The sequence below is a fragment of the Salvelinus fontinalis genome, chromosome 1, assembly GCF_029448725.1.
Source record: "Salvelinus fontinalis isolate EN_2023a chromosome 1, ASM2944872v1, whole genome shotgun sequence".
Taxonomy (NCBI): Eukaryota; Metazoa; Chordata; class Actinopteri; order Salmoniformes; family Salmonidae; genus Salvelinus; species Salvelinus fontinalis.
The window spans coordinates 59,456,197-59,474,354 of record NC_074665.1 but is presented as its reverse complement, the minus strand read 5'-3'; the positions used below and the strand labels follow the sequence as shown (position 1 = coordinate 59,474,354).

The 18,158-nt window shown below is 43.0% G+C and overlaps 2 protein-coding genes across 3 annotated transcripts in view; both read left to right on the top strand.

Annotated features, from left to right (window-relative positions):
* LOC129858740 (heterogeneous nuclear ribonucleoprotein L-like) overlaps positions 1 to 18,158 on the top strand; it is a 55,145-nt gene that overhangs the window by 8,719 nt on the left and 28,268 nt on the right. The window lies entirely within an intron of this gene.
* Positions 17,317 to 18,158, top strand: part of LOC129858724 (B-cell receptor CD22-like) — a 4,264-nt gene continuing 3,422 nt past the window's right edge. The window contains exon 1 of the mRNA XM_055928052.1: positions 17,317 to 18,158. This exon is cut by the window's right edge and continues 3,422 nt beyond it. Within this exon, the coding sequence (XP_055784027.1) occupies positions 17,317 to 18,158 (842 nt within the window).

Genomic DNA, 18,158 nt, shown 5'->3' with positions numbered 1-18,158 from the left:
ATGGACATAAATCCACCACTTCAAAGCTCACTACATTTAATCATGCATCATTTAAAAGCCCATTTCATAGACAATGTTACAAAATTGACTATATGTAGTAACTTATTTTGAAGAGATTGTGATTGGGTCTATATAGGCATTTGGCGATTGGTAGGCAAAATTCATTGCATTTCTCTTTAACTGCCATTCACTGAAAGTTAGACCCTTCTCACACATCAAGTCATCAGAAGAACTCTTCAGAAGCATCTACATTCACGAAATCAAATTTTGTGTGCTTATCTTTAGATATATTCTCCAGACTTGCATTGAGGGAATTGTGGATATGTTGTCAAATTCATTTTATGTACGTGTCTTTAGTATTTCACAGATAGAAAGATGAAAAATGATTTATACACAATCGCTCTGTAAGTCCTGGAGTGTCTTAACAGTGTCCAGAAAAACAGATTTGCGGTTTATGCAAATATGCACATATTTAATGAGATATCGCAACATGTTGCATATTTAAATACAATATTAAATACAATATTTCAGAAAAGTGGTATGTTTGTGTCTACATTCAACTGGTAAAAGTTCATTGCGATATGAAAAAGGGCGGAAAATACCTTATTAGAGGGTTTGTGCCTCACCTAAATGGGATTGGTCTGCCATAAACAGTGCTGGGGATATCTAAGAAATAGCATATTGATTTAAATTTTCTAATTTGCTATTCAGGCAAAAGATAGAGCTAGGCCCTCTCCTCATTTGTATGTGGGCTGGGCTGGGTGCTGCTGTGTGATGCAGAGTGACAGGGTATATGGACTGAGTCTAGATGTGAGAGTGTGTTCTGAGTCATCACTACTGATAATATGACAACTGGGACTGATACTGAAAACCATCTGTACACTGGAGACAGGAAGACGGAGAGAAAGACAGAGAGAAAGGCATAGAGAGAGAGAGACAAGTAGGTAGAGAGAGAGAGAAAGCTAGAAATAGGGAGAGGTAGACAGAGAGAGAGAGAGAGAAAAAAGAGAGAGAAATAGGTAGAAAGAGAGGTATGAGAGAGAGAGGGGGATAAACGTTTTATTTTGGTATACAGGAAGTCAATGAGCTCCCTATCAGCATAGCGACAGAGACGTATGACTTAGTCCATGACTAAATGTCACACCTAAACTATAAAGAAAAATATATTTAAAGGTGTTTGAGCCTGTGGCATAAATGTATTTATATTTCACACCATCTTTGAAGAGGACGGAAAAGAGAGAGCGTCTGATAAAGGGAGAGATTAAAGCTATAGACAGACAGAAGTTGAGACAGTCGGCACCCAGTAGAGAACACAGCACCTTTTGAAGTTGTCTGAAAAGTCTGTGGAAGACGCTTTAACAGTGAAAACAAGATGAGTGAAAAACAATATTGGATGTCTTGTTTGATTTCCACTGTAAACACTGTTTTGATGACTGCTGAGCACATTAGTGTATGCTTTTGTAGTGTGAATGTGGTTATTTGTATTTATGGTTTGTGCAGTGGTGTAGTTTTGTGTATTTGTTTAGTTTGTGTGTGAGAGGTAAGTGACCTGGCTCTACAGTATTGACATTGATCTTGTATCCTACCTAGTGTGTCAGAATATATTAAACATTGACATTTAAATCCAAGGTACAACAAAGGTTCAAAGATTGAATAAAATACATAAGGGCAAAGAAACAGTTTTAAGTTTGTCTTTTTAGGTTTAGGTATTTTTTGTTTGCCTCAGACAAAGGTGCTTAAAACTTGGAGTGGTGTAAAAGCATATCTGCCCTGGATAATTCTAGCAGTGCTGACAGAGAGAGCTTGTGTGTGTGTGTGCGTGCGTGCGTGCGTGTGTGTGTGTAATTGTTTTCCTACATTATCAGGACCCCAATGTCCTAACAATTCACCCAAATGTCCTGAAAAGGTATGAAAACAATCACTTTTTTGAAAAGTCAGGACTTTTTTCAGGTCCTGATTTTGCTCAAATATTATTTTAAGCTTAAGGGTTAGGTTTACGGTTTTGGGGTTAAAGTTAAGGTTAGGTTAAGGGTTAGGTTTAGAGTTAGGGAAAATACGATTTTTAATGGTCAAACATGTTTGCACTTCAAAAATTCCTGAAATTTTATGAAAACAGAGCTGTGTGCTTGTGTGTGTGTCTGCGTGAGTGTGAGTGTGTGTGTGTGTGTGTCTGCGTGAGTGTGAGTGTGTGTGTGTGTGTCTGCGTGAGTGTGAGTGTGTGTGTGTGTGTGTCTGCGTGAGTGTGTGTGTGTCTGCGTGAGTGTGAGTGTGTGTGTGTGTGTGTGTCTGCGTGAGTGTGAGTGTGTGTGTGTCTGCGTGTGTCTGCGTGAGTGTGAGTGTGTGTGTGTCTGCGTTAGTGTGTGTGTGTGTGTGTGTGTGTCTGCGTGAGTGTGAGTGTGTGTGTGTCTGCGTGAGTGTGAGTGTGTGTGTGTGTGTGTGTCTGTGTGAGTGTGAGTGTGTGTGTGTCTGCGTGAGTGTGAGTGTGTGTGTGTGTGTGTGTGTCTGCGTGAGTGTGTGTGTGTGTGTGTGTGTGTGTGTGTGTGTGTGTGTGTGTGTGTGTGTGTGTGTGTGTATGTGTGTGTGTGTGTGTGTGTGTCTGTGCGAGTGTGTGTGTGTGTGTGTGTGTGTGTGTGTGTGTGTGTGTGTGTGTGTGTGTGTGTGTGTGTGTGTGTGTGTGTGTGTGTGTGTGTGTGTGTGTGTAGCCTAGGGCTGACCACAATTATTAGACTGGTCAATCGTTTGGTTGTTAGGCTGTTGGTTGAGATATCTTTTGTTGAGCAGTAGCAAATATATACTGTATATACTTCTTTGTGTTTATGGCACACGAGACACCTGTCTTATTCATACCCATTTTAGCAAAATGATCCATTGCGTAGGGAATGAGGATGGCACAGTCCAAGAAGAAGGGGAGTGTGGCGGCACAACGCACATCTCTCTCCAGAATGCGCTCTCCCCCGCCATTGTTTCATAACTTCATTGTGTGAATTGTTTGCGTTTGATTGTTAGTGTCTATCAATTCCCCATTACATATATAACCAGTAGTACATTTACCATTAATTCCTAGAATTTCTAATCTACAATATTTGTTTGGTTACAGTAATGAGTGTTAATGCATTCAATATACTATTATTCCAGTCTTTTACCGTTCTCACTGTCGGAGTGGACACGTTGTTTGCAGATTTAATTTACGAGTTTTGTCAATTTAGTCATTGTCTTTTGTTTTGAGTGCTCCTGTCAATGTTGAGTAAGGACGTGCACCTGATTACGCATAAAAGTAGGCCTATAGGCTACTTGGCCTGCTCGCAAATGTAGTCATATAAATGTGCCCATTTGGGGATCTGATAGTACGCCTATTTCTGATTTGCTTAACGCACCACCACTAATGAGCTGTGGAGCTTCTCAAAGTAATGCTTTCTTCACCTCAAACAGCAAGCAAACAAAGTCTGTTTTTACATCCATTGAGAATGACAATAATTCCTCAATGTTTTGAAAAATCTTTCCATCCTCCTGAGTGGCTCAGCACTCTAAGGCAGTGCATCGCAGTGTTGCGGCGTCACTACAGCCTGGGGCTGTGTCATTACCAGCGGTGACTGGGAGTCCCATAGGGCGGCGCACGGATTAGGGAAGGGTTTGGCCGGGGGGGCTTTACTTGGCTCATTGCGCTCTAGCGACTCCTTGTGGCGGGCCGGGCGCCTGCAGGCTGACTTCGGCTGTCAGTTGAACAGTGTTTCCTCCGACACATTGGTGCAGCTGGCTTCCGGGTTAAGCAAGCAGGAAGAGCGGTGTGGCAGGTCATGTTTCGGAGGACGCATGACTCGACCTTCGCCTCTCCCGAGCCCGTTGGGGAGTTGCAGCGATAAAACAAAATCGTAATCACAAAACTGTGAGAAAAAGGGGGTAAAAAAAATAAAACAATAAACAAATTATCTTTCCACCGATCGATTGGTCGAAAGAACAGACGACTTTCAGTCAACCAATATATTTTGGGGTCGGGGACAGCACTAGTGGAGCCTCTTGCTGTTACACACCCCTCTGTAGAATAAAAAGCCTCCCATTACAAGCTCCTCCAAGGGACTTCCCTTAGTGACAGATTCCAGTGCTCTCTCTCCTCATCTCCTCTTCTCCCTAAACACTGTAAGGTTAAAGAGAGTGTGAGAGGGAACTATATTCTCATATTGCTCCAGTTTTGCTCCTTGATGCTGTAAAGTGACCTCCTGACTTCTCCTACAGCATCTCAAGTCTTCCTCTAACCAGGTTTCCATCCAACCTTTTTATGCAAGTAAAGTACATGTCAGATTAAGTACATGTCATGACAGGCCTGATGGAAACAGAACATTTTTCGGTAAACTTTCTAAATGTTGACAAAACAAAATACTCTAGACAAAGTGGGATTTTTTTGTGTCTGGAAAATTAATTATGCGAGAAATGTCGGTGGAAACACTTTTATGCACAAGTGTTGATATAATAACCATCATATTGAAGTAAACTTGGAGTCACGTGATGAGACTCGTGGAGAAGCATGCAGTTTATTAGGCTACAGATGAAATAAGTTATGAGGGTGGTGACTTCACGGTGTGGTGAAAGTGCAAGGTGATGAGCTTGATGCTGCTTTCCAATAAATATTGAGGGTCTTATCCTGTTTACATGATCATCGATGCTTGGCTGCCATTTGATAAATAAAAATAATATTGCTCTTTTGTCGATAATAATCGCATCATGCAGGCTATACAGTGCCTTCGGAAAGTATTCAGACCCCTTGACTTTTTCCACATTTTGTGGAAAACACCAGTCTCAACGTAAACAGTGAAGAGGCGACTCCGGGATGCTGACCTTCTAGGCAGAGTTGCAAAGAAAAAGCCATATCTCAGACTGGCCAATAAAAAAAAAGATTAAGATGGGCAAAAGAACACAGACACTGGACAGAGAAACTCTGCCTAGAAGGCCCGCATCCCGGAGTCGCCTCTTCACAGTTGACGTTTAGACTGGTGTTTTGCTGGTACTATTTAATGAAGCTGCCAGTTGAGGAATTGTGAGGCGTCTGTTTCTCAAACTAGACACTCTAATGTACTTGTCTTCTTGCTCCGTTGGGCACGGGGCCTCCCACTCCTCTTTCGTTCTGGTTAGAGCCAGTTTGTGCTTTTCTGTGAAGGGAGTAGTACACAATGTTGTACGAGATCTTCAGTTTCTTGGCAATTTCTCGCATGGAACCGCATTAATTTCTCAGAACAAGAATAGACTGACGAGTTTCAGAAGAAAGTTATTTGTTTCTGGCCATTTTGAACCTGTAATCAAACCCACAAATGCTGATGCTCCAGATTCTCAACTGATCTCGTCAACTTTGTTATCTAGGGACTGAACATTAGCGAGTAATATACTCAGAAGCGGTGGGTGGTGTGTGCGCCTCCTAAGTCTGACTAGAAGACCGCTCCGAATTCCTCTTCTCCGGTGGCGTTGTTTTGGGTCGGCCTCTGGAATCAGTTCAAATGCCCTGGGTGGTGCGAACAAAGGATCCGCTTCGGGAAAGTCGTATTCCTGGTCGTAGTGCTGGTAAGTTGATGCCGCTCCGAAATCTAATAGTTCTTCCTGGCTGCTCTGGACTAACAATGTAAGAAATAATACATAAAAAACGAAATACTGCAAATCCTGACAGAGTTGAGAGGATCTGCAGAGAAGACTGGGAGAAACTCCCCAAATACATTGTGTGTAGATTGATATTTTCATAAACAATAAGTATTTAACCTTTATTTGATGAGGAGAACAAACAATTTATTCAATTTTAGAATAAGGCTGTAACGTAACAAAATGTGGGAAAAGTGGGTCTGAATACTTTCCAGATGCACTGTACGTGCGCTCTAGCCAACAGCGTGCAGATACAGTACTGTACATGCCAATATCAGACATTCACTATATAAGGCAAAAAACTATTGTGAGAAAACCGTGAGTAGAGTTAAATACGTTTGAAACCCATTACTGTTTTTCATATTTTTTATTTGGTACATGGGAATTTAACCACAAAAGGTATTTTTATGTGCACTACATCATCACACAGCCTTTTATCTGCAACAAGTCAATTTGATGGAAACACATCTCTGGTGTGAAAATGCGCATCTTGTTTTTATGTAGATTTTAGAATATTCAGATGAAAATCAGTCGCCAATTGGATGGAAACCTAGCTAAGGTTGCCAATATTAGAACAGGGAAAATATGTGTTAGATTTCCCACTGGCATGAATCATTTTTCAAACAGAGAAAGGATTAATCTTAAAATAGCTAGGTGGGACAGGCACATATCACAGCCATAGTAAATACATCTTTGAGCAGGGACCCACCTGTCCTAGCTTCAGGGGGAAGCTGGTTCCACCATTGGGGTGACAGGACAGAGAAGAACTTTGTCTGGGCTGAGTGGGAGCCAAGAGACAAGAGGTTGCTGAATGGAGTGCTTGAGTTGGGGTGTAGGGTTTGAGCATAGCCTATAGGTAGGGAGGGGCAGTTCCTCTTGCTGTTCCGTAGGCAAGCACTATGGTCTTGTAGTGGATGCGAGCTTCAAGTGGAAGCCAGTGGAGTGTGCGGAGCAGCTGGGTGGCATGGAAGAGCTTGGGAAGGTTGAAAACCAGGTGGGCTGCAGCATTCTGGATCATTTGCAGGGGTTTGATGGCACAAGCGCTGAGCCCAACCAACAGCAAGTTGCAGTAATCCAGATGGGCAATGACAAGTGCCTGGATTAGGACCTGTGCCGCTTCCTGTGTGAGGCAGGGTCGTACTCTAGGGATGTTGTAGAGCATGAACATGCAGGAGCGAGTCATTGCTTTGATGTTTGCAGAGAACGACAGGGTGTTGTCCAAGGTCACGCCAAGGTTTTTTGAACTCTAGGAGGGGGACACTGAGGAGTTGTCAACCGTGGTGGAGAGGTCTTTAAGCAGACAAGCCTTCCCTGGGAAGAAGAGCAGCTCCGCCTTGTCAAGGTTGAGCTTGAAGTGGTGGGCTGCCACCTGGGTGTCAGCAGGCGGGAAGGAGAAAAGTAGTTGAGTGTCATCCGCATAGCAATGGTAGGACAGAGCCGAGTGACTTGGTGTATAGAGAGAAGAGGGCCTAGAACTGAGCCCTGGGGGACACCAGTAGTGAGAGTACATGTTGCAGACACAGATCCTCTCCACGTCACCTGGTAGGAGCGGCCTGCCAGGTAGGATGGAATCCAAGCGTGTGCAGAGCCTGAGACGCCCAGCCCTGAGAGGATGGAGAGGAGGATCTGATGGTTTACCGTGTCTAATGCAGTGGATAGATCTAGGAGAATGAGAACAGAGGACAGAGAGTCAGCTTTGGTTGAGCGACCCGTCTTGAAGCCTGACTGTTTAGGGTCAGATGAGTTGAGTGTTGTTTTCTTGAGTAGGGGAGCGACTCTGGCCATTTTGAAGTCAGAGGGGATGCAGCCAGTGGTCAGGGATGAGTTGATGAGGGAAGTAAAGAATGGGAGAAGCGGATGGGGTCAAGCGAGCAGGTTGTTGGGCGGCCAGACCTCACAAGTCGCAGGAATTCATCTGGAGAGAGAGTGGAGAAAGAGGTCAAGGCGTAGGGTAGTTCTGTGTGAGTGGGACCAGTGGACTCAATAGGCTGAGTGAATGAGGAGCGGATGTCGTCAACCTTCTTTTCAAAGTGGTTAACAAAGTCATCAGCAGAGAGGGAGGAGGGATGGAGAGGGGTGGAGGATTAAGGAGGGAGGAGAATGTGGAAAATATTTTCTTAGGGTTAGAGGCAAATGCTTGGAATTTAGAGCGATATAAAATGGCTTTAGCAGTGGATACAGAGGAAGAAAAGCTAGAGAGGAGGGAGTGACAGCAGGATAGGTCCTCCGGAAGTTTTGTTTCCTTCCATTTTCACTTATAAAGGTGTCAAGCTCATTGAGGAACTCTCCAAGGGCACCTGGTGGGCGATAGATGACAACAATGATAAGCTTGAGTGGACAAGTGACAGTGACAGCATGGAATTAAAATGAGGAGATGGACAGATGAGGGAGGGAGAAAAGCGAAAATCTCCAGTTAGGAGAAATGAGTAGCCCTGTGCCAACACCGGGACGATCAGATGCTCTTGCACTATCAGAGAAAACATAGTCAGATGAAGAAAGAGCAGCTGGGATATCAGTGTTCTCTGGGGTGATCCATGTCTCCGTCAGGGCCAAAAAGTCAAGGGACTGAAGGGCAGCATAGGCTGAGATTAACTCTGCGTTCTTGACTGCAGATCGGCAATTCCAAATGCTGCCGTGTGTACGTGTGTATAGTGTGTGTTCAGCAGTGATGTGGCCGGGTTGAATAAAGAGAAAACAATACCTAAAAAAAGTCATAAGTGTATCATTATTGTGCAATTTATATCTATAGACTACATTGAGGTTTTAGTTTCATTATTTGTAGGCTATCTGGCATTAGTGCGTAAGCCTAAACTTCAGAGTATAACTTTACCCGCACAAAATAGCCTACAGGCTTTTGGGAACAGGCAGAAAAAGTTAACGTTGATCCACTGATGCAAAAAGGACAATGTCAGAGTTTAATTCAGTAAGAGAAAAGCTGTGCAATGGAGGCTTGAAAATAAAGAGAAGGGAGGGACAGAAAAGTAATGTTTGGGAAAGAGTTGGTGAAGTGGTAAAAGAGGATGATAGCAGTGTGATTATTGTTAGGCGCTATACACATTCAACAGTCACAAGACAGGGACTTCAAATAGGCCTATGGCACATAGGGATGTCTGTAGAGATGCTTTCTTTATCAGCATCATAAAAGCTGATAGTATTTCAACCACATAAAATATGCATCCAAGCCGATCTGAAATCTTATCAGAAACACGTTGGGTCGTTTTCACAGCTTTCTATTTCCTTACAACTGATCAAACCGATGTCATTTGGAAATTTTGCACAGGAAATTGTGAAAGAAGCAGTGATGACAGAGACTTTACCGGTGTTAACTAGATTGACGCATTCATTCTATCAATTTATGACATTATTCTGGTGAGCACGGGTTTATTTAGTCTTCTAGGGCAACATATAATGACAGAAGAGAAGCCGCATGTACTGTATCTAATTATAGACAAGAGGACTAACAAATAACCCACCAAAATGTTTGGTATTATAAGCAGAAACATATCAGAATTAGACAACAAAATACTGCACCCCATGTAAAAAAAAATATATTCCGCCTTCTCTGACTGTAGGCTACAGCGCATTTTATAATTTTCAATATTTGCGGGTCGGGTGTCGGGTCGGGTGTCGGGTCGGGTGTCGGGTCGGGTCCGGTGCGGGCCTCAGATTTTCACTTTATCACATATAGTCGGGCGGTTGAGGATGGGTTATTAGCAATTGCGGTGGGTGCTGGTGAACAAACAGCTGTGACCCGGCACCACTAGTGTGAGGCTGTTCACAATGATTGTGTGGGTGGGGTGTGTGTGTGTGTGTTTAATTGTATTTCACTAAGTGTGCTCACCATCTTTTGTCAGTTGTGCTCTCCCACAAAGGAACCTGTTGATGAGGGAGTTTGATTTAAATGTTAATTTGTTGAGACTCTGTATGTTAGGGGGTGTTTAAGTGGACTGTTTATGTGTGGTTTGCCCTATGCCCTGTGGTGTATTTGTCGAACTATGTTTAGTGTGTTGTAGGGCCGTACTTAGGTGTGTTTGCGTACGTGCATGTGTGTATAGGGCCATGATTTATGGGATATTTGCCTCTTACCCACGTTGTTTCATTCTGTGTGATTGAGACTAAAGGTATTTCTGCATCTTAGAGGTCTGAGTCTTATGTAGAAGTTGTCTTTAAAGGAGTATGAACCGACGCTACTGGATTTGATGGGTTTTTGTGTTTGTAGACCTTCATTATGCGATCAAATGCTTCAGGGTTTGCAGCTGCTCAGATCAGAAATGGCAAATGCATCGAATGGAGAAGATCGATAAGGATTGATAAAGACACTGATATGGGGTTTTCCGTGCATGCATTAATTCATGTGTGCATACCTACAGTTGAAGTCGGAAGTTTACATAAACCTTAGCCAAATACATTTAAACTCAGTTTTTCACAAACCCTGACATTTAATCCTAGTAAAAATTCCCTCTTAGGCCAGTTAGGATCACCACTTTAGTTTAAGAATGTGAAATATCAGAATAATAGTAGAGAGAATGATTTCAGCTTTTATTTCTTTCATCACATTCCCAGTGGGTCAGAAATGTACATACACTCAATTAGTATTTGGTAGCATTGCCTTTAAATTGTTTAACTTATGTCAAACGTTTCGGGTAGCCTTCCACAAGCTTCCCACAATAAGTTGGGTGAATTTTGGCCCATTCCTCCTGACAGAGCTGGTGTAACTGAGTCAGGTTTGTAGGCCTCCTTGCTCACACACGCTGTTTCAGTTCTGCCCACACATTTTCTATAGGATTAAGGTCAGGGCTTTGTAATGGCCACTCCAATGCCTTGACTTTGTTGTCCTTAAGCCATTTTGCCACAACTTTAGAAGAATGCTTGGGTTCATTGTCCATTTGGAAGACCCATTTGCAACCAAGCTTTAACTTCCTGACTGATGTCTTGAGATGTTGCTTCAATATATTCACATAATTTTACCTACTCATGATGCCATCTATTTTTTGAAGTGCACCAGACCCTCCTGCAGCAAAGCACCCCCACAACATGATGCTGCCACCCCCGTGCTTCACAATTGGGATTGTGTTCTTCGGCTTGCAAGCCTCCCCCTTTTTCCTCCAGACATAACGATAGTCATTATGGCCAAACAGTTCTATTTTTGTTTCGTCAGACCAGAGGACATTTCTCCAAAAAGTACGATCGTTGTCCCCATGTGATGTTGCAAACCGTAGTCTGGCTTTTTTACGGAGGTTTTGGAGCAGTGGCTTCTTCCTTGCTGGGCGACCTTTCGGGTTACGTCGATATAGGACTTGTTTTACTGTGAATATAGATACTTTTGTACCTGTTTCCTCCAGCAACTTCACAAGGTCCTTTGCTGTTGTTCTGGGATTGATTTGCACTTTTCGCACCAAAGTACGTTCATGTGGTCATCTCTAGGAGACAGAACGTGTCTCTTTCCTGAGCGTTATTATGGCTGCGTGATGGTGTTTATACTTGCGTACTATTGTTTGTGCAGATGAACTATCTGCTGAAATTGTTGCCACCCCTATTGCCAGCCTTTTCAACCTCTCTTTCGTGTCGTCTGAGATTCCCAAAGATTGGAAAGCAGCTGCGGTTATCCCCCTCTTCAAAGGGGGAGACACTCTAGACCCAAACTGCTACAGACCTATATCTATCCTACCCTGCCTTTCTAAGGTCTTCGAAAGCCAAGTCAACAAACAGATTACCGACCATCTCGAATCCCACCATACCTTCTCCGCTATGCAATCTGGTTTCAGAGCTGGTCATGGGTGCACCTCAGCCACGCTCAAGGTCATAAACGATATCTTAACCGCTATCGATAGGAAACAGTACTGTGCAGCCATATTCATTGACCTGGCCAAGGCGTTTGACTCTGTCAATCACCACATCCTCATCGGCAGACTCGACAGCCTTGGTTTCTCTAATGATTGCCTCGCCTGGTTCACCAACTACTTCTCTGATCGAGTTCAGTGTGTCAAATCGGAGGGTCTGTTGTCCGGACCTCTGGCAGTCTCTATGGGGGTGCCACAGGGTTCAATTCTTGGACCGACTCTCTTCTCTGTATACATCAATGATGTCGCTCTTGCTGCTGGTGAGTCTCTGATCCACCTCTACGCAGACGACACTATTCTGTATACTTCTGGCCCTTCTCTTGACACTGTGTTAACAACCCTCCAGGCGAGCTTCAATGCCATACAACTCTCCTTCCGTGGCCTCCAATTGCTCTTAAATACAAGTAAAACTAAATGCATGCTCTTTAACCGATCGCTGCCTGCACCTGCCCGCCTGTCCAGCATCACTACTCTGGACGGCTCTGACTTAGAATATGTGGACAACTACAGATACCTAGGTGTCTGGTTAGACTGTAAACTCTCCTTCCAGACTCACATCAAGCATCTCCAATCCAAAGTTAAATCTAGAATCGGCTTCCTATTCCGCAACAAAGCATCCTTCACTCATGCTGCCAAACATACCCTTGTAAAATTGACCATCCTACCAATCCTCGACTTCGGTGATGTCATTTACAAAATAGCCTCCAAAACCCTACTCAATAAATTGGATGCAGTCTATCACAGTGCCATCCGTTTTGTCACCAAAGCCCCATATACTACCCACCACTGCGACCTGTACGCTCTCGTTGGCTGGCCCTCGCTTCACACTCGTCGCCAAACCCACTGGCTCCAGGTCATCTACAAGACCCTGCTAGGTAAAGTTCCCCCTTATCTCAGCTCGCTGGTCACCATAGCAACGCCCACCCGTAGCACGCGCTCCAGCAGGTATATCTCTCTGGTCACCCCCAAAACCAATTCTTCCTTTGGCCGCCTCTCCTTCCAGTTCTCTGCTGCCAATGACTGGAACGAACTACAAAAATCTCTGAAACTGGAAACACTTATCTCCCTCACTAGCTTTAAGCACCAGCTGTCAGAGCAGCTCATAGATTACTGCACCTGTACATAGCCCATCTATAATTTAGCCCAAACAACTACCTCTTTACCTACTGTATTTATTTATTTTGCTCCTTTGCACCCCATTATTTCTATCTCTACTTTGCACCTTCTTCCACTGCAAACCAACCATTCCAGTGTTATTTTTTTACTTGCTATATTGTATTTACTTCGCCACCATGGCCTTTTTATATATATTTTTTTATTTTATTTATATATATATTTTGTTTGCCTTCACCTCCCTTATCTCACCTCACTTGCTCATATTGTATATAGACTTATTTTCACTGTATTATTGACTGAATGTTTGTTTTACTCCATGTGTAACTATGTGTTGTTGTATGTGTCGAACTGCTTTGCTTTATCTTGGCCAGGTCGCAATTGTAAATGAGAACGTGTTCTCAATTTGCCTACCTGGTTAAATAAAGGTGAAATAAATAAAAAATAAAAACCTTCAGGCATTTGGAAATTGCTCCCAAGGATGAATTAGACTTGTGGAGGTCTACAATTGTTTTTCTGAGGTCTTGGCTGATTTATTTTGATTTTCCCATGATGTCAAGCAAAGAGGCATTGAGTTTAAAGGTAGGCCTTGAAATACATCCACAGGTACACCTCCAATTGACTCAAATTATGTCAATTAGCCTGTCAGAAGCTTCTAAAGCCATGACATAATTTTCTGGAATTTTCCAAGCTGTTTAAAGGCACAGTCAACTTAGTGTGTGTAAACTTCTGACCCACTGGAATTGTGATATAGTGAATTATGAGTGAAATAATCTGTCCGTAAACCATTGTTGGAAAAATGACTTATGGCATGCACAAAGTAGATGTCCTAACAGACTTGCCAAAACTATAGTTTGTTATCAAGAAATGTGTGGAGTGGTTGAAAAACGAGTTTTAATGACTCCAACCTAAGTGTATGTAAACTTCTGACTTCAACTGTACGTGTATGTACGTGTGTAGCCAATGTCTGTATAGTATGTGTAAATATTTTGTGTATTCATGCTTAATGGTATTTCTTAGTGTATATCAGTATCAGTTTCTCATTTGAATTCAGCTGATACAACTTGACACCACACCATGTCCTCCTGAGCAGATGACTGATACACATATCTAACACATATTTCTGGAGGTTTCTCTTTATCCTTCCTGGTCTTTATTAATGGTAAAGTTGACCTATCATTCTGCCTGCTCTGGTCATTGTGTTTATGATGTGTAGTCATCTGTGTCTGTGTGTCTAGGCTTTCTCCCTCCCCACTCTGCCTTGGCCTGCTGGACAAAGTCAATTTTATTGATTGACACTCAAATGACAGGTCTCCTTTCCTCTTGCAAGGTCACAGTACAGAGCTACATATAGTAATATAGGGAGAGGGTGTGTGTGTGTGTGTGTGTGTGTGTGTGTGTGTGTGTGTGTGTGTGTGTGTGTGTGTGTGTGTGTGTGTGTGTGTGTGTGTGTGTGTGTGTCGTCCTGGTAATGGAACACTGTATATACATGATAGACCGAGTGTGTTCGCCACATGCCTTCAAAATGTCTGTCCTGACTGTCTGGACAGTAAGCTGCAGGTGTCAAATGGATTGGCTGTGTTTGTCCCCAGTGCTGTGGAGCTAAAAGGGATTCAATTAAAGTCACATCCACTCATGCTGTCACATTACATGTGTGGAAAAGAAAGTATGTGTGCATGCGTGTGTGTCTGTTCACAACAGCTGCCCTCTCAGCATGTCCAGGCAGAATTAATGTGACATTACACCTTAGTGAGGCATCCTGACAGGCATTAGGAAAACACCATTAAAAATGAACGCCCGTGTTCAGATAACGGCAGGACTCTTCTCAGCCAAAACAGCACAACACTAGTAATTGGCTGCTGTGGTAAACAATGGGTCTGAATTTGATTGAATGTGTGAATGTCAAACGGTGCCAGATGCATACTCAGAATAAAGGGTTATGAAAAGGCCAGAGAGAGGCCAGTTATTGTCACAGGCTTGATGAGACTTGATTGCTAATACGGCTAATCTACTCAGACAATTATGCAGGTGTTAGAGCAGGGTTGGGCTGAAACATTACCCTTTAAAGCTGCTTCGTCTGAATGTGGTGCTCTGTTGATTGAATGGTTAGTGTTTTTAGCACCATGAATGTCAGAATGACAAATTACGTCAAAGTCTATTTTGTACAAATAATTATCACCTGCTCTATCTTTCATTTGAAAGTGTTATTATTCGTACAAGTAAGTGGAGGCTGGACTCGATCATGATCATTATTCAGGGAAGATTTCCTTTGAAGCAGGTCTGTTAGTCCACATGCTGTAAGGCTCATCGTATAACAGAGAGGGATTCTAAACGATTCATGATAGGCATGTGAAATGGTATGTATGGTAAGCTAATTTTGAGCCTCATTTTAACCACCCCCCAAAATGGCCATTCTGAAATGTTGTTTTTCGGGCGAAGCTCAATGTGAAGGCCTTGTGTGTTTCAGGGATGCAGTCTGGTATAGAATGAAACGGTTTCATTTAAACGAAAACCTGGTTGACCTCTTGAGGTGGAATTGGAGCAGGATGGGACGCTGTAGTAGAATAATCATATTCTTAAGGAATATGTCTCAGTGAGGAATGGAGGGGCTGTCACTGGGAGGGTTGTTTTCACACATTCCTGACCTATCGATGATATAATATTCCTCCCAGACGTCTAGGGGAGGGGGGTGGGGCTCCTGGGAGGCAAAACGTCAACAGTCGATGTTCAACACTCAAACACATACGGAGGGACACAGACACACACTCATGTTTCTCGTATTTGCACATGCTCGCACACAGACCCACACTCACACACACACACACACACACACACACACACACACACACACACACACACACACACATAGCACACATGTGCACTCTCAAACACACACACACACACACACACACACACACACACACACACACACACACACACACACACACACACACAGACACAGACACAGACACAGACACAGACACAGACACAGACACAGACACACATAAACAAACATGCTCAAGCCCCTAGGAAACAAACCCTGGAAAGCTGATGTTGAACACAAACTCTCTCTTGCTCAAACACACACACACACACACACACACACACACACACACACACACACACACACACACACACACACACACACACACACACACACACACACACACACACACACACACACACACACACACACACACACACACACACCCACACTCGCAGGGGACTTGGCCTGGAAAGCTGATGTTCACAGTCCATGGAACATCACTCTGTACTCTCTGGCCTGGACCTCATAGATTATCAACATGCTAACAGACTCCCCCAAGTTAACCCATGTTCTTCAGTATATCCCACTACAGAGTCCCAACACGCTTAAACACTCTCTCCTCCTAAACATACTGTGCTACTAAACTGCTTTTAATCATTCTCAACATGTCTCTCTAGACTCTCTTCACCATGTATCTGTTGTATTGCTCTCTCCCATCAGCTTACATGCCTTAATAGATTTTCTGACATAGATGTGTGAATCTGATCTGCTTTGTATTCCCAGGACAACATACTGTATAGTTAATCTAGCTACTGTGTGTAGAGAGACTGGTCTGAGATGGAGACTATAGAGACTTTAAGGCTCCCAAAGCTCTCACAAGGATGAGCTTTCAGGACTCAATTGGAGCCCTTTGAAAGTTTGATGTAAAACCCAATCCCCACCTGTGGATTACTTATGTAAATGTTATATTGTGTTCCCAGTGGAATTGGTGTTGGAAGGACTCAGTTGCCAACTGTGTGTGTGTGTTTGTTTGTGTGTTTGTGTGTGTGTGTGTGTGTGTGTGTGTGTGTGTGTGTGTGTGTGTGTGTGTGTGTGTGTGTGTGTGTGTGTGTGTGTGTGTGTGTGTGTGTGTGTGTGTGTGTGTGTGTGTGTGTGTGTGTGTGTGTATCTGGATGTTGATTACAGGATTGGCGTCAATTCAGTTTTCAGTCAATTCAGGTAGTAAAAATGAAGGACATTTAACTACGTTTAAATTCTGTACGCATATCTCAGAGACTATCTCAGTATGTTGTATTAGGTTTATTATGATGACGTGTATAAATACTTACAACTTACATAGTAGGCCTTTTACTCCTCCTGGAACATACTCAGGTCACTTAATACTTTGCAACAGTATTAAGTGTTCAACAGTATTAAGTGTTCAACAGTATTAGGTTCAACAGTATTAAGTGTTCAACAGTATTAAGTGTTCAACAGTTTTACGTGTTCAACAGTATTAAGTGTTCAACAGTATTAAGTGTTCAACAGTATTAGGTTCAACAGTATTAAGTGTTCAACAGTAATACGTTCAACAGTATTAAGTGTTCAACAGTATTAAGTTCAACAGTATTAAGTGTTCAACAGTATTAAGTGTTCAACAGTATTAAGTGTTCAACAGTATTAAGTTCAACAGTATTAAGTGTTCAACAGTTTTAAGTTCAACAGTATTAAGAATGTTCAACAAGTCCGTACTCTTTATCTTATCCTCATTTTGATCGTTTCATCAAAGTTCTGAGAAAATGAATGTGAGATGCATTTCTCAATTTCTCTTCACCATGTAAGGAAGCATGATATGACTTTATCATTTAAGGGGAAGGAAGTTACAGTTCACTCTGCCTCCAATAAGTATTAAAAAAGAACATTACCTGCCTCACACTTGAACTTAGTTCAACTGCACCGCCAAAACGTTTAGGTATCTGTGGACGTTTGGCAGGAAGTATGTTTGCAGGACTTCTCCTCTTTATACCAGTTCTACTGGCTGAAGATGTGGCAGTTTTATTTTGTAGAAAGAAGAGTATTTGCGCCTTAGAAGGATTGTCTGTAGAATTGTCCTGCGGTTTCACAATCCAAGATACCAGACGTGAAATAAAAGAAGTCTACTGGTTTAACAACGACAACAGGAAGAAATGGAAGGACACAACTATTCCGGAGGATCTGAGTGAAGACCCAGAGTATTATGGTCGTTTGTTACGTGCTGCTGTTGGGGGTTTCAGTCAATATTCCCTAACTACTACGATCATAGATTTGAGACCAAGTGACTCTGCTGAGTATAAGTTGAGAGTTAACACACAGAACTCGGGATGGAAGAACAGCGAATCTGGAACAACTGTTTTTGTCACAGGTCTGAAGGTGATTAAGAATCCGGACACTGTGAAAGAGGGACAAAAACTAACACTGACCTGCAGTACCATGTGTACCCTGAGTAACAACCCCAACCTTACTTACATCTGGTATAAGAATGGACGACGACTAACCAACCCAAAGACCCTGAAGACCAACCTGTACCTAGACCCATTCACCATTACGGTTTCTGGCAGTTACTCCTGTGCTGTAAATGATCTCCGTTCTCCTTCACTTTGTCTCCTGGATAACTGTTGGGATGTGAAATACGCAAAGAAGACAATCTGCGCCATAACCGGGTCATCTGTGGACCTGCCTTGCACTTACACATTCCCCAGTGGTCAGACCATCACAGAGACTCTCTGGTCAAAAACGGTGGATGCTAAAGGGAATCGTGAAGACTTGGAGTATGGAGAAAGTGTGCAGTACCGTGGAGATAA